General features: G+C 39.7%; 1 protein-coding gene and 1 long non-coding RNA gene across 3 annotated transcripts in view; both read right to left on the reverse strand.

Moving 5' to 3' along the window:
- Positions 1–2,584: 2,584 nt before the first annotated feature.
- LOC116515037 lies at positions 2,585–4,480 on the reverse strand. The gene is made up of 2 exons (XR_004256183.1): positions 4,445–4,480; positions 2,585–2,662 (listed from the first exon to the last, which is right to left on the reverse strand). It is a non-coding gene; the product is annotated as an uncharacterized LOC116515037 (long non-coding RNA).
- A 9,428-nt stretch (positions 4,481–13,908) lies between these two features.
- SOAT1 (sterol O-acyltransferase 1) overlaps positions 13,909–16,708 on the reverse strand; it is a 53,462-nt gene continuing 50,662 nt past the window's right edge. For both annotated transcript variants that reach the window (XM_032226777.1, XM_032226776.1), the window contains exon 16: positions 13,909–16,334. In XM_032226777.1, the coding sequence (XP_032082668.1) occupies positions 16,278–16,334 (57 nt within the window). In that variant the 3' untranslated portion in view covers positions 13,909–16,277. The remainder of the gene's footprint in view (positions 16,335–16,708) is intronic.

A 16,708-nucleotide genomic window follows, 5' to 3' on the forward strand; every position in this document is an offset into this window, starting at 1 on the left:
CCATCCATCCATACTTCAGTTTCTTTCAGAGCAAGCAAATTCTACCCAAATCACTCTCTCCTTCGTCTTTCCCCTGCTTCTTTTTGATTCCTTAGATTATTTGATATCCTGGATGCCCTAAATAGATGCTTCAAGCCATTCCTGAGGACCTACATGGGATGCTTTACGGCCCTCCCTCTTTGAAGCTGTTTACAGATACTTCAAGCCATTTTTGGCATCTTGTTTGTATGTTTCGGGACCTTTTCCAAGTTTTTCAGGGATTCCTGAAGCCATTTTTCAAGAAGTGGTATAGGTTCTTCAGAAAATGCAAAGCTTTCTAAGGATCGTTGAAGCCATTGAAATATATTTTCCACGGTTCCTTCTTGAGGTTCTCTATTGATTTTTTCAAAGCATCTCTTCTGTAGGCTTTCTCAAGACTCTGACTGGACTTTTGCCACCAAAAAACAAGTAGATAAAAAAGGAGAAACAAAAAGACGGCCTTCCAGAAGTTGTTTTCCTTTCACTTTCTTTCTCTTCTTATCACTCTTGACTTTTCTTTTCTTTTTTTTCATATCAACTCATTTTTTCTCAAGGTTCTTTCCAACCATATAATAATATAGTACCTTCTTTGGCCAGTAGATGGGTTTTGAACTGTAATTTTGGGTACCAAGATGAGGGAGAGCTCTAACAGCTGATTATCAATGTTCAACAAAAAGAAAAAAACATTCTTTTTACAATTTCTTCCAACACTCAAACAATATTGCAGGCAAATCAAAGTCACTTTTAAAAGGCAACAAAATTCCAATTCAGTCTTTCTATATCGTAAAACTTCATATTCTTCCATCCAAATGTGATTTCTCTTTTGGGTCTTATAATTTATCTCCGTGTATTAAGTTGCCACTTTGGAGACTTTTAAAACTTCTTTTCTTTAGGTGGGTCTCTAATTTGAAAAACTTCTCACCCAGTTCCAATCCTCTTTTCACACACCACTCCAGCTCGGTTGCTCCAGCTTTATTCCAGTCATAACGGCTGTCCTTCTTCTCCACCCGTCGGGAGGGCTCCTGGGATCAAGCAGGAGAGCTGCTTTTCTCCCAGAAACAACAAGTAATCCCTAGCTTCTTCGCTACCTCTCCAGGGTGACCATAAAGACCTCCTATCAGAGTAGAATCAGCCGAGATATGTGGAACACCCAAATGTAAGTCCACAATAGTTAAAATTGTTGATGACAAAGGTTCATCCTTCAGTTTCTTTCAGAGCAAGCAGGTTCTAGCCAAATCACTCTCTCCTTCGTCTTTCCCATGCTTATTTTTGATTCCTTAGATTATTTGAGATCCTGGATGCCCTTAATAGATGCTTCAAGCCGTTCCTGAGGACCTAGATGGGATGCTTCACGGTCCTTCCTCTTTGAAGCTGTTTAGAGATTCTTCAAGCCATTGTTGGCATCTATTTTGTATGTTGTAGGACCTTTTCCAAGTTTTTCAGGGATTGCTGAAGCCATTTTTCAAGAAGTGGTATAGGTTCTTCAGAAAATGCCAAGGTTTCTCAGGATCCTTGAAGCCATTGAAATATATTTTCCTTCAGAACATTGCTTCTTGAAGTTCTCTACTGATTTTTCAAACCTTCTCATGTGGACTTCTGTAGATCACGAATGCTTTTAATAGAGGCTTCAAGGCATTCCTGAGTATCTAGGAGTGGCGTTTTAGGTCCTTCTTCCTCAAGATTCTTTATAGCTCTTTCAAGCCATTTGTTGGCACCTTGTTTAGATACCTCAGGACCTTCCTCTTCCACGTTTTTCAAGGATTGTGGAAGACATTTTTCAAGAACTGGTCTAGGTTCTCTAGAAAGGGACAGGCTTTCTAAGGATCCTCGAAGTCATTTTAACATATTCTTCAGATCCTTCAGGACATTACTTCTTCAGGTTTTCTATTGATTCTTCAAGCCATCCCTTTTTTTCTGGCTTCCAAGAGACTCTGACTTGAACTTTTGTAGGATATCTCCTTGTCTGTTATCCGCGGTGGGATTTGCCTTATCACCCCAGCATCTACAGAGTATCCCCTTTAATCTGTTGACCCCTTCAGGATCAACAGTGCTCAAAAAAGAGCCCAAACAAAGGAATTAGAATTAGGAGAACTTCCTTCCCTCCACTCTAAGCATGGTGACGTCACCACAGGAAGTCCCCTTCTTCAGGTTTTCTATTGGTTCTGCAAGCCATCCCTTTTTTTTCCGGCTTCCACGAGACTCTGACCTGAACTTTTGAAGATGTTGAATGCCTATAATAGATGCTTGAAGCCATCCCTCCACATCTAACTCGCACGTTTCTGGCCCTTTTTCCTGGAGATGATTAATTGATTCTTCTAGCCAATCATTCACATCCTCCCTGGCTGCCTTAGGACATTCCTCCGGGAGGTTGGTGGCAGATGCTTTAAGCCATTCTGGCAGGGTGTGTTTTGACCGTTCAGAGGAATCCTCTTTTAAAAGTTTGAGAGATTTCTGCAGCCACCTCAGAAGATTTGACCCGGGTTCCTTAGATTTTTTAATTCTGTCTACCGAAGCTTTAAGCCATTGATGGTTCAATTGATGTTCCACCATCTGAGGCTTCATTTTCTCTTGAGCTTCTGTCTTGTCTTCCTTCTGGTCTCCGTGTGTCAATAAGGTGCAGCGGCTTATCCTCTGTAGTTCCTCTCTGGAAAAAAAATCAGAATGTTAGCTGTGAATCTGCGCCAACAAGAAAGTATTCTTAGTTAAAATAACGGGAACTTCTTTGATGTCAGGAAACTCTCACTCTGAAAGTTTGTGAATATTTTTTTTTTCAAATACATTTTATTTATTTCATTTTCATTTTCATTTTATACAATCACTTATATACTGTGCGTAACAAAAAAAACAAAGAGGAAAAAAAAAAAAAAAAAAAAAACCCCAACATAACACTTCAATCCCCCATACACCCTCTCTTCTCCCCCTCCAACTTTCATTTCACCCCTCCAGCATTCCCCTCTTCTACTTCCCTTCCCCCTCAGACATCTCCCCCTCCCTCCATCTCACCCTCCTTACATTCCCTCTCACTCCCTCTTTACTTCTCCCTCCTCTTTCCCTCTTCTCCTCGCTATGGTGTATCCATCAGTTTTTTTTTTTTTAAAAGAATAAAAAAAAAAAAAAAGGAAAACGAGCCGCAGTATACAAGTGAATTCTTATTGTTCTAAGAATTGAAACTGTAATTCCACCCTCCCCCCTCCCCCCTATAATCCCCCCTCCCTAACCCCCTTACGGCTTCGCAGGTCCCATACCCGGCATAATTCTTTAACAAGCATTTGAGTATAATAAGGCCAGCTAACTTTAAAATTAAAAAAAGAAAAGAAAAGAAAAGCCAAAAAAAAAAAAAAAGAGAAAAAAAAAACCCAACATGACACTTCATTCCCCCATACACCCTCTCTTCTCCCCCTCCAACTTTCATTTCACCCCTCCAGCATTCCCCTCTTCTACTTCCCTTCCCCCTCAGACATCTCCCCCTCCCTCCATCTCACCCTCCTTACATTCCCTCTCACTCCCTCTTTACTTCTCCCTCCTCTTTCCCTCTTCTCCTCGCTTTGGTGTATCCATCAGTTTTTTTTTTTTTTTTTTTTAAAGAATAAAAGAGAAAAAGAAAAAAAAAAAGGAAAACGAGCCGCAGTATACAAGTGAATTCTTATTGTTCTAAGAATTGAAACTGTAATTCCACCCTCCCCCCTCCCCCCTATAATCCCCCCTCCCTAACCCCCTTACGGCTTCGCAGGTCCCATACCCGGCATAATTCTTTAACAAGCATTTGAGTATAATAAGGCCAGCTAACTTTAAAATTAAAAAAAAGAAAAGAAAAGAAAAGCCAAAAAAAAAAAAGAGAATAATAAAAAATACACACACACCTAAAAAGAAAGGGGAAACAGAGAAGGGTCAATAAACCCACTACGTTAACACAGCTTCCCATTATCTGTAAATCTTAAACAATGTAGCTCATTCCAAATTTCGATTATTTTACTACTTGCAGGGTTTCAAACTATATTAGAGCCAGGTAAGTTGATCAATTAGGATTCCCCAACTAAAAGTCTCATTGCTTTGTCTATCTGTTCAAACCTTTAATTTCTCTCTTTTTTATCCGAATATCCAAACCTTTCTATAAAACCATTAAACTCAAGTACTTCTTTCATTTTTCATTTCCAACACCTCCCTTTCTATCCTTACCCAGGGTAAAGTTTGTGAATATTGTTGGGCACCGGGGGATGGAGATTGAAAAGTCTCCTCTATACCTATCTTCCCATTCCATGAGACTAACTCCTAGATTTGTATATGTGAAAGTATAAGAGCCACAGTTTGTTAATTTCTTTCTAAAGTAAGAAGAATGTCAGGTTTTTCCAAGCTTTCTAAGATAAGGAGACCCTAATATGAAATTCTGGAAGAAATAGTTTGTGGTGTCTATCGAAACATTTCTCACCTGCACAGTATTTCTTCGTACGCCTCTTTCTCATCGTTAAGTTCGATATTTTTAAACGTCAGAATCTCTGTTTTGTTTCGCAGCTCTTCACATTCTACAGTCAGTTTTGACATCACTGCTCTCTTTCTGTAAATTATGAGGACCAGAGAGATATTAGCCCTCTTAATTTATTACTTGAATTACTAATTATTATTGTATTCTATTATAACTATTGCTCTTCTCTTACTCAGTCATACAAACATACATACATACATACATACATACATACATACATACATACATACATACATGAATGGAATACTTCTTTTATCCAGTATATCTGGCCTAAGGGATCTAATAAATAAATCTGAATTTGAAAGAAAAAGTCAAATCGCTATCTAAATATTTCTCACCTATTAAGTTCTTCTTTGAGAGAATTATTCTCACGTAGGAGCTCTGCTTTCTCTGCAGCTTCTTTCTGAGCCTCGCAGCGGAGTCTCTGGTTCTCTTGCCTCAGTTTCTCCAGCTGCCCAAGTTCCTCTGAACTGAGTTTTCTGTAAAATATCAAGAGCCAAGTGTAATTAGCTCCCTTAGGTTTTTTTATTTGAATTATAAAACTTGTTTAAAATTAAAACTAATTGAAATAGCTGAGAAAGGAAGAGAAAGTCAGGGTGGCTATCTAAATCTTTTAACCTGCTCAAGTTTTCTCTATAATCCTTGTACTCTTCGGCCAGCTGGTGGTTTTTCTGGATTAGGTCCTGAATTTGGACTCTGAGCTCCTTTTTTTCTGACAGAAGTTTGAATATTTCCATTGTCTTTCTGCAAATTATGAAGACCAGAGAGAAATTAGGCCCTTGGGGTTTTGTTTTTTTTACTTGAATTATCAACCTTTTGATACAATTACAACACATTCCACCCTTTTTTCCCAAGCTTTACTAGAATATAATTTTCCATCACTTGTTTCATAAAATGGCCCGTCCCATTGCCAATGGACAAATGATGAATGTTGTATAAAAAAGTGTGAACTGAATAGGGTTATAAAATGATGTGATGAACTATGCAAAGACTTACGTATAACTCTGGTCCATTACTGTCTTCAAATCTTCTTCCAATTTTTCACTTTTTGTCTGAACAATCTAGAGAAGCCAAAATACATCACAAGTCAGGAATATATTTCCATGCTAGGTTGCTTACCCGATGGGAACGCATCTTTAAACTGATGTTCTGGTCCATGTGCTTTTCTGGACTCCGGGAAACCTGGCAGTTCCGTGAAGAATGAAGAACAAAATGAATTTTAAACGCTTGCATCATAATTTCCTTCATTTCATGGTCATGAGAAGAATTACATGAATTTGTTTTCCATAAATTCTCTCATGTCAGTGTAAAGAAGATATTCGTTGAAACATCCTCTTTAGGAAAAAAAAAGTCTAGGGTGTAGACAAGCATATTTGTGCATATTAAAATCATGCATGTCAAGATGAGCCCAAATGTGCAACTCCCGATTTATTGCTGTAGATGTTTAATGCAGACAATAAAGGCTATTCACACCGGGATAGAAAAAGAAAGATTTAGTGTTAGTTCATTTGTTTAGGAAATGCAAAACACAGTGGTTCAAACAAAATCTGAATCATCTACATTTTATTTCACCGCCATTGGTGTTGTATGTGGCCAAAGAAACTAGCTAATGTGGCAAAGAAGGAACCAACCAAGAATGAGCATGAACTCTGACAATTGCTATTCTTGAATAGAAATTACAAATAAACGAGTTTGTATTGAATAGATGTGTGTGTGTATGGATTTCATCCATATAGTAGAAATATAAAGCGAACATATATACTCTATAAAATATGCTGCACATGCATTATTCACAATTACCAATTGTGAAGAAATCATTTCTTTTCATTTTTCTCATAAATATATTCCAAGGTGAGCCACAAGTGTACATTATATACCTCAGCACGTCTCCGTTCTTCGGTGGTAGATGACAGAAGAGGAAGTCTCGATCGTTCTCCCTGCAATGACCAAAGACCCAATTTTTAATGATTTTTGGGAATGGCTGGACGAGTCCCTGCAGTTTTCTTAGCAAGGTTTTTCAGAAGTGATTCGGTGTTGTTTTCTTCCTAGGGCTAAGAGAAGCTAACTGGCTCAGGGTGACCCACTTGTCTTTGCTTCTACAGTGGGGCAAGAAATGTCGGTCTCTGAGTTTGCAGGTTGATGCCTTAACCGTGGCGTAACAGAAACCATAATTAATATTCTGTCTGTCTGTCTCTAACTACCTAATCTGCCTGTCTGTCTTTCTTAAATTTCTATACATTCCATCCAGTGGTGGGATTCAAACAATTGAACAACCGGTTCTCTCTCCTCATGACCAGCTGGGTGGGCAGGGCTTGGTGGTCAAGTGTCTAGGTGGGCGTGGCCAACTCAATGTCACTCATGTCGATGGGGGCTTCGCCTTAGCTGTTACAATGTCATAAGGGTTTACCGGAGAGGCAGTTTCTGTAAGCAGGGCAATAAAGATTAGGCTAGAAACAACACTAGAAAGTTTCCTTCCTGCCTTCCTTACAGGATTAGTCCTGTAAAGCGGAAAAAACCAAAGTAAGATTTCTTCCAACCACCGGTTCTCCGAACTGCTTAGAAAGTTAACCACCGGTTCTCCCGAATACGTGTGGACAGGCTGAATCCCACCACTGATTCCATCACACGTTTACTGTGACAGCCTATGAACAAATATTTTCTCTTACCTCTTTTTGGAGACACCTCAGTTTTTTTCTTAATTTCCTCAACCGATAGTTTTCCATGGCAAAATCAGTGACGGAAACTACCGTATTTTCACCCATATAACCCGCCCACGCAAATAACCCGCCCACGCATATAACCCGCGGGTTTTCCGGATCGTGTAAAATATCTTCCGTATACCCCGCCCACGCATATAACCCGCCCACGCATATAACCCGCGACGAGTAAGAGAGAAGGGAAACAGCTGAGATGGGGGGGGGGAAGAAACGGAGAAACAAGCCTGCGCAAGCTGGGGAAGAGGAAAGGAACGGAGGAGAAGGAAACAGCTGAGATCGGGGTGGGGGAAGAAACGGAGAAACAAGCCTGCGCAAGCTGGGGAAGAGGAAAGGAACGGAGGAGAAGGAAACAGCTGAGATCGGGGTGGGGGAAGAAACGGAGAAACAAGCCTGCGCAAGCTGGGGAAGAGGAAAGGAACGGAGGAGAAGGAAACAGCTGAGATCGGGGTGGGGGAAGAAACGGAGAAACAAGCCTGTGCAAGCCTCCGATCGTGTAAAATATCTTCCGTATACCCCGCCCACGCATATAACCCGCAGGGGGCGCTGTGCATGTAAAAACCGCATATAACCCGCGGGTTATATGGGTGAAAATACGGTAGAAGGTAAAGAAATAGGTGACAAGGCAGAATAGCTTTGGCATTTTTATTTCAAAAAATGGAATGTAAACTTGAGAGACAATGTCTAGAATAGGACATGATTGGTTAATTACATTTGCCCTCAAATTCCTCTACTCTGATCCTTTAGGACAAGCGTTGCCCTTCCCTCCCCAGCAGTTTCCCCTTTCCTTTTTTTCTTTCAACTAAACATTGGGCATTTCTATTCCAATTGATAAGGTCCCATAACCTTAAGCTACTTTTCAATCTCCTATGACTTACAGGGGAAGTTTATGATCTTTTTCATGAAAGCAGATGGATAGACGATTCAACATGTGGGAGACATTCCTGTTCCCCAGGCTATTTCAACCCCTTCAAGTGTTCCTAGAAGCTACAACCTACCTATCTAAACCCCACATAATTCAATTTTCCTATTTATATGTGGCCCATCTGACCTAAAGGCAACACTAAGCAGCTAAATGAAATAAAACATTAACAGATTATAACAGGTAACATCAAAACTAACATTGCTTTAAAAATGTAAATCCTACAATATAGGGAATGCAGCAGTAATGGGATTCAAATAATTTAACAACCGGTTCTCTGCCCTAATGACCAGCTGGGTAGGCGGGGCTCGGTGGTCATGTGACTGTTTGGATGTGGCCAACTCAATATCACTCAGGTCGATGGGCGCTTCACCTTAGCTGTTATAATGGTAATAAGGGTTAACCAGAGAGGCAGTTTCTGTAAGGAGGGCAATATAGATTAGGCTAGAAACAACACCAGAATGTTTCCTTCCTGCCTTCCTTACAGGATTAGCCCTGTAAAGTAGAAAAAAACAAAAGGAGATTTCTTCCAACAACTGGTTCTCCGAACTGCTCATAAAGTTAACAACTGGTTCTCCTGGATAGGGGCGGACTGGCTGAATCCCCCCACTGGGAAGCAGCCATGGATCTGTGAACTATCTCAAATGATCTATATAACTGGCCGTCAATATTCCCCATGAAGAGCCTTTCAATTCAAAGAACGTTTTTTCTCTTTCATACCACAACAGACCCAAACAATTCAAAACAATTTCTAGAGGTACATTTTTTTATTTAGTGTGTGGGAAAAGTTCTCACTTTGTTCCCAAATGCCAATCTGCAAAGGTATCCCAACAAGTTACTTCCTCACAGTACCTTTTTTGGGAAGTCGCATGACATCACAATTGCATCAACAAAATTTGCAATAGTGATGAGAGCTTCATATGCAAAACAAGCTCAGCTATTGAGGTTTACAGATTTTTTTCTTCAAAGTTTGATCAGAACAGAGGCCGACAAATAGCAGATTCTATGATTTATCTGCCTTTAAAATGGGGATTGGCAACAGGATTTTACAGACATCCACCAAGGTGTCTGCCCCCTCCCCCCAAATTTCACTAAATACTGAAACATGTCATCAAGGCTTGGTGCAAGGTGGGCAATGACATCTCAGCTCTAGAAGTCTGACCTGTGACCCACTGGACCATAATTCCAGAAGTGTGTCCTTACCCGGATCCGCTGGTCCTCCACACGTTAGCACCTCAGCACCTTAGCACTTCACCTCCTCAGCACTTCAGCTCCTAAGCACTTCAGCACCTCCGCACCTCAGCTCCTCAGCACTTCCGTACCTCAGAACCTCAGCACTTCCGCACTTCCGCACTTCAGAACGTCAGCACCTCAGAAGTCAGCACTTCAGCACCTCTGCACTTCAGCACCTCCGCACTTCAGATCTGTAGCACTTCAGCACCTCAGCACTTCCGAACCTCCGCACCTCAGCTCCTCAGCACTTCAGTGCCTGAGCACTTCAGTACCTCAGAACCTCAGCACTTCAGCACTTCCGCACTTCAGCACTTCAGCACCTCAGAACCTCCGCACTTCAGAACCTCTGCACTTCAGCACCTTAGCTTCTCAACACTTCCGCAATTCAGCACCTCAGCTCCTCCGCTACTCAGCACCTCAACTACTCAACGCCTCAGCACAAGGATTGGGATCTTGGATATATATATGTGTAGCAGTCAAAGTCATCACAATCAGTGTTTCATGACACGGCCTTAATATTTTATCTAGCTGTGGATATGTGCTAGCCTTATATGGCTCACAAGAAATGGGTACCTTCGAATATGAAGGGGACAAGGGGTGCCCTCATGCCACCAAAATAAGGATATCATAGTTCTAATACCAAAGGCAAATGGCAAACCTTTACTCTAAAATCCCCATGGTTCCTCATATATATGGTGGTCTCATCTGCTTTTTTTTGTATTTTTATAAACTTGAAACAGCAGAAACAAGAAAAAATTCCTACATGAAGGTTTTCCTGGGAAAATTGTGTCCACCTTTGTATCCCTTTTAGCCGAAGAATTCAATTTAATTCAATATTTTATCATCCCAGTTGTTGAAAAAAAAATGAAAGAACATCACCAACTTGCCACATAGGAAATACTGTAGAAAATAGATTTTCCTCCATGTTTAAATTTGCAAGATGAGATCTAATGGAAGAGAATCTTTGTAGCTCAGGGTTGAAATGTAGAGTCCTTGGTGCTCTCTGAGCTTGCAGACATTTCATTACCCAACATCATCATCACAGGGACGTGCAGTCAGGGGAGGCGGGGCCTCACCAGCGTCATGAGGAAAAGAAAAGAATAATTAAAAGGAAAAAGGCTGAGGTAGTTGCTGCCAGAGTCACAGTGGATGACTCTGCTTAGTGCTTAACTGCAGTGGGAGGCGAGAGAACTACGGGCCTCCTTTACTCTAGCTTTATGATCACTTGAGCAGAGTTAAGCAAGGGTTAAAAGATGAAAAATTTCTTATGCAAAGGAGGCATGTGTTCTCTCACCTCCTGTAGAGGGTATTTTTAGAGGCTTTTTTTTCTTTTCATGAGGGCAGGCAAAAGCAGAGTTGAAATCCTCTCTGAAACAGCTGGAAAAGGTGCGTGTGTGGGGAGGGGGGAGGAATTCAAATATGTTTGATTGCATGCAGAACCACGTTGCCTTTTCAAACACACACACACACAACTGGATAAAAGTATATAAGCCCAGCTTCACTGATTACAAGTTTGAAAAGGCAACATGATTCACCTGCAATCAAAGGCTCAGATCGGAAGGCAGCAGGGGAATTGGAGGGGGGGGTATGGCAGAGGAGCTGCTTTCAAGCCTTTGGAAAATATATCCAATCCAACTTCTGTATTTGTGTTTGTTTGAGAGTGAGTGAGTGAGCGAGGGATCCAACTTCTCTGTGTGCGTGTGTCTGTTTGAGAGAGGGGGGAGGGAGGGAGAGAGGGAGGAAGGAGGGGGAGGGAGAAGAAAAAGAATGGGAAAACTTATTTTGCAAAATGGAAAAATGCTGTCGCTTTAAATCGGAACAGAGCATGCCTGGCTGTGGAATTCTGGGAGTTGAAGTCTTCAAGTCTAAAAAAATTGCTGCCTCACCAGCTATAAAGCTCACCGCACGTCACTGCATCATCACCATCAATATGAGGGTTTGATCCCTATTCGTATACAGTACATCTAGTTCTTGACTTATAACCATTTGTTTAATGACCATTCAAAGTTACAACAGCACTGGGAAAAGTGATTTATAATCAATACGCTCTCAACCATCGCATGATTCCCATGGTCGTGTGATCAAAATTTGGGTGCTTGGCAATTGGCATGTATTTATAGCAGTTGCTGTTCCCCAGGTCATATGATCTCCATTTGCAACTTATTCTTCCAGCTTCTAACAAGCAAAGTCAATGGGGGAAGGCATATTCGCTTGTTAACAACATTGTTATCACTTAAGAACCATGGCAAAAAAAGTCATAAAATTGGGTTTGAATGACCCAACAACTGCCTTCCTTAACAATAGAAATTCTAGTCTGAATTATGGCCATAAATTGAGGGCTACTTGTAATTTCCCATGTCAGTGTTGGGGGTATGATTTTCTCCTTGCTTAGAGTATTCTTTTCGGTTTGGTTGTTTGGTGTTAATACTTGCTTAAAAGGGTGTAGACTACTAGAGAGGATTGATTCTAGTCTTTTTGTTTCCTTCTTAGCCTTTTTTATTGTCTCTTTTAGCAGTCAAAGTCATCACAATCAGTCTTTCATGACACGGACTTAATGTTTTATCTAGCTATGGATAGGTGCTAGGGGTGAACCTCACATGGCTCACAAGAACTGGGCACCTTTGAATATGAAGGGGGACAAGGGGGGCCCTTATGCCACCAAAATAAGGATATCATATTTCTAATACTAAAAGTGAACGGCAAACCTTTACCCTAAATTCCCCATGGTTCCTCCTATACGTGGTGGTCTCATCTGCTTCTTGGCTGAGAGTCCTACTCCAGAAATGGTTTTAGTGGTTTTGAGTTTGATGGGGGATCTGAATTCAGCCCATTTCAGAAATTCCAAATCAATTAATCAGTGGAACGCCTTGTTTCCAGAAGTTGTGGCTGCTCCATCACTGGTGGTTTTTAAGAAGAGATTGGACAGCCAGTTATGGTGTCGGATCCTCTTCTTGAGCAGGGTGGTTTGGAGTAGAAGTCATTGAATGCCTATTCCAGCTCTATTGTTTTGTTATTTATTGGATCCCTTAGGATATTTACAACATAAAAAACAAGGCATGTTTTGCAGAGAAAGCTTTTGAATGGAATTGGTCTTTTTTGTTTAAAGTTCTGGAAATTATGCACTTTGACAACAATTTTATTCAAGGAATTAAGTCAATATATACATCTCAGAAGGTTCTAATTATGATCAAGGGTGATCTAACTAAACCATGTTATATCCAGAAGCGGGCAAGATTAGGTTGTGCTTTGTCCCTTTGGCTGTTTTATTTTGGCTCCTGAAGCATTGACCAGTCATGGCCCATGAAAGGAGAGAGGAGAACATATGGAAAGTTCCATTCGGTTAGTTGCCTAACAACAGAGTAAAGAGTCAGACAGTGGCACTTTGCTGCAACAACATTCTGAGGAGTGACGGCCTACAGAACAGACTTGGCTCCCTCTCTGCTCTTAGCAGGAAAGGAATGTTAGCTCAAATGTGATCCCTGTGTATTAATTTCACATTTGAACCTTCAATCCTTGGACTGGCTGACAACCCTGACTCTGCTCTTAAGCTTTGGACTGAGTGTTGCATGCTCGTCTTTGGAAAACACGCTTTGTAGGATGAAATTCACCCCGAACATCCAGTTTCAGGAAGGATTGGCAGAAATTCTGAAAGAGTTAGCAGAAACCGAGGATCCGGGCCCAATTCAACAATTCAGCTGTGCTTGTGGGTACTTATAACAACAAAATGTCAGTGTGAAGTCACAAACCTGTTGTCATGGAGATACGTTCTGGCAAACCAAGCCCAAACATCATGTCCTCCTTTTTCAAAACACCTCGAGGTTTCAATGTCATGGCAGATACAGTAGAACCTCTGGTCATGAACGCTTCTGACCATGACCAAATCAGGTTCTGACCAAGAAATTCACAGCAAAGGACTGGCTCGCGGTGTCCCTGCCAGCAAAAACGGAGCTTGGTGTGTGTGTGTGTGTGTGTGTGTGTGTGTGTGTCCGTCCCTCTCGGGCTGTTTATGGTCACGATAGCCTCCTCTGCCAGCAAAAATGTTTTCTTAAACACAATCTACAGTATATAACTTTAGTAATACAGCAAGTTATGATACATTTCAGCATCATTACTGTAAATACAGGCCCTTCATCTACCATCCGCCATCTATCTTCATGCTGTATTCTTTAACTGCAGATCCTATCGTATTATAGTTTGTCTTTAGAATGGAAACAGAAAATTGAATTTGTCTTTTAAAGAAATGAGATTAAAGAGAGACACAAAACTTTTTACCTTAGAACAAATTTAGAAGAACACAAGTTTTATTTCAAAGTAACAAATTCAGTATTCTTTCTGTAAATGTTATTGGATTTGTCCACCACGTAATTACCAAATATAAATAACAAGCATTCCATGCCAGCAATTCTTAAAATATATACAATGATTTTTTAGGAAAAGCTGGTTTCAGTGTGAAAACTTTCAGTGTGAAACTAGTTCTATTAATATGACATAATTTAAAGGTTTTAATTTATATCAGTCATGTAAAAGTCATGTCTTATATCAAATCTTCCAAGGTTTCCTTCAGCTTGTCTTCTTCTAATTTTTTTTAAAAAAAACAACAACATAGTATTGAAACGTGTCTGTTTAATTTTCAGAAATCAAAGGGTATTTAAAATATATCTGCAGAATGAAAATCTTCCAGTTGCCCTTTTAATATATATCAAGCTACTTTTATCCTGGAAAAAAAGATTAACTCTGGTGCTCTGTGGTTAGATTAAATCATTTCAGTTAAGTAATTAAAGTTATACTACAGGAAACAAATGCAGTATGAGTTCAGTTTGACAAAATTAGACAAAACAAAGAGAAAAAAACAATCAGTATCTATAATGCACTAGAGAACCATGACTCAATTCTGAAATATATATATAGACTGTATTTATTTTCCCCATCTCCAACTATTTTATTTAATTGAGTCACAGCCCCAATGCCTTATGAATAGTTCACATTGACTAGTGAAACAGAGTTCTCTAATATTTATCCACAGGCTATATATCAGCCCTTGTAGGGTATTAACTGTCAGCTACCAACGTAGTGATTATGTGTCACATTGGCAAAAACATGTCTCAGGGTGTTCCATACCTAATCCATCCCGTTATTACTTTCAAAGGAATGTTACTGAGCAAACTGCTATTTTAAACAGGACGCTGAAGTTTTCCAAATCAATGGTTTTTTTCTCAGTTCTTCAATGCTAATTATGATTTGTATCACTGCAGTGGTCATCAATAAATGTAATAATAATGGGCATATGACCACAAAAATAATGGGCATATGATCACATACTAATAATGTTTGTAAATAATTTAATACTGAAGATATTATGCTCATAGTTGAGAAAGACTAGCTCACAGAAATCTAATGCATGAAACTACATTTGCTGGCTGAATGAATTTTTATTGATAGGGGGGGAAAACTGTCTATGATTGCAAACAAAGAGAGCTTCACTTCCAAATTCTTTGAACTAAGATCATAACAAGGAAGAGAAGGTAGTATAAAATATACCTTTTATGGCAACCTCTTTTTAAAAAAAGTATCATACAATTGTTAACTGGGTTAATAATATCACATTTAAATTGGTCTTAAATGGCAACCTCTTTTTGGGGAAAAAAAGTATCATACAATACTGGGTTAATAATATCACATTTAAATTGGTCTTAAACTAAAGAGAGAAGGAAAGTTTTAAACGCATTTCGTTTTAAATTCTGTGATCTTCAATAGAACACATCATCAGTACAGAAACTGTTCCTAGTCTGAATGTTAATGGAACCCACAAGGCTGCCTCTGATAACTTTGCTATAAGCTTGCCATGTAATTTACAACAAGTTTAGTACTTAACATGTTCTTCTATTAACAGTTCAAAAACTAAAAGATAAATGAACCTGGTAATAAATGGCCACTCTTGTGTTGTCAGATTATTAAGAAACTAGGCATCAAGGGAAGTACTAGACGGTGGTACAGTCAATAACACTGGGCTTACTTTAATTTGAAAGAAAAATACTGAAAGATGTCAAAGCAAAACGTTAGACACATTTTTCACAATACACTATTCGTACAGGCAATAATTTTACCCTTCAAAAGCAGTGTTGGATCATGCCCAACTTTTATTTACCCGAGGCCAAATTACAATTTCTACTAATATCCGTTGGACGGCTGCATCCATAGAAATCACATATTTATATTATTACTATTAGGGGAGAAGCCCCCTTGTGGCAGGTGATCTGAAACCAGGTATTAATACATTCACTTACAAGGGAGGGATATCTTTGATTCATCACCAAAGAGGGCTCTCAGTAACATATTTCAGCAATCCTTTATGATATGGTTTAAGAAATAAAATAAATTGTAAAGGTACCTTAACTGTTCTTTATTTTTTCCCCCCCTAACCCATATCTGTTTTTTTCCCCCTCAGGTTCTGGACAAAAGTAGCAGCTGGCCTATTCGTTCTGCAGTACAAATACTGTACAAATGTCCCATTTCAAGTGTGATTCTGATAGAAGAGTTATGCAAATAGTCACTATTATCTAGATCACACAATATTATTTTTTTAAGGAAACAATGGGTAAAAAGGAATAGTACACAGAGAACTATTTGCAATAAGCAAAACAACTAGAAATTTCTTCACTAACCTTTTAACAGATTTCATGACCAGCATGGAAATGGCTCATATTGGAATAGCTAAGAATGAGAATAATCTATTGGGCCTTGTTACAGGTTTAGCTGCCTAGTGCGCCAAAATGCCATCATTTTCCAGAAATACATACAATTTCCTTTTTAAAAAAAGGCTCAACACATTTACATCATTGGACCCAATTTGTTATCGTTTGACTAAAGAGCATCTTCTGATCTCGGTTCTAATGATAACTCCCAGAGGTCTTCATATCTTAAGGGGGCAAGACCAAGAACGTGGTTTCACATAATCCAGGAAAGTTGGCTAGAAGACACAAGAGGAACAGTAATGTTAGGCAAAAAAAGTATAGAATACTTTGCCTTGTCTAGCACCAGAGGTGGGTTCCTACCGGTTCGCACTGGTTCGATAGAACCGGTTCGTCAAATCTACCGAACAGGTTGAAGAGGTTCCACCAGTGGACCCGGAAAGCAGGCCACACCTACAGAAGAGGTTCCAAAAATTTTTGAAACCCACCACTGTCTAGCACTATCCAATAAACCATATTTACTCACACAATAACCCAAATATATTTTCATTTGGTAACCAGGAAATGCAAAGAATTTATAGAGAACCCTAGGATTCTCATAAATCTACAAGACTCTCCTTGCTAATAAAAGTCTTGACAGACTTTTTGGAGG

This window comes from Thamnophis elegans, chromosome 11 (genome assembly GCF_009769535.1).
Source record: "Thamnophis elegans isolate rThaEle1 chromosome 11, rThaEle1.pri, whole genome shotgun sequence".
NCBI classification, from domain to species: domain Eukaryota; kingdom Metazoa; phylum Chordata; class Lepidosauria; order Squamata; family Colubridae; genus Thamnophis; species Thamnophis elegans.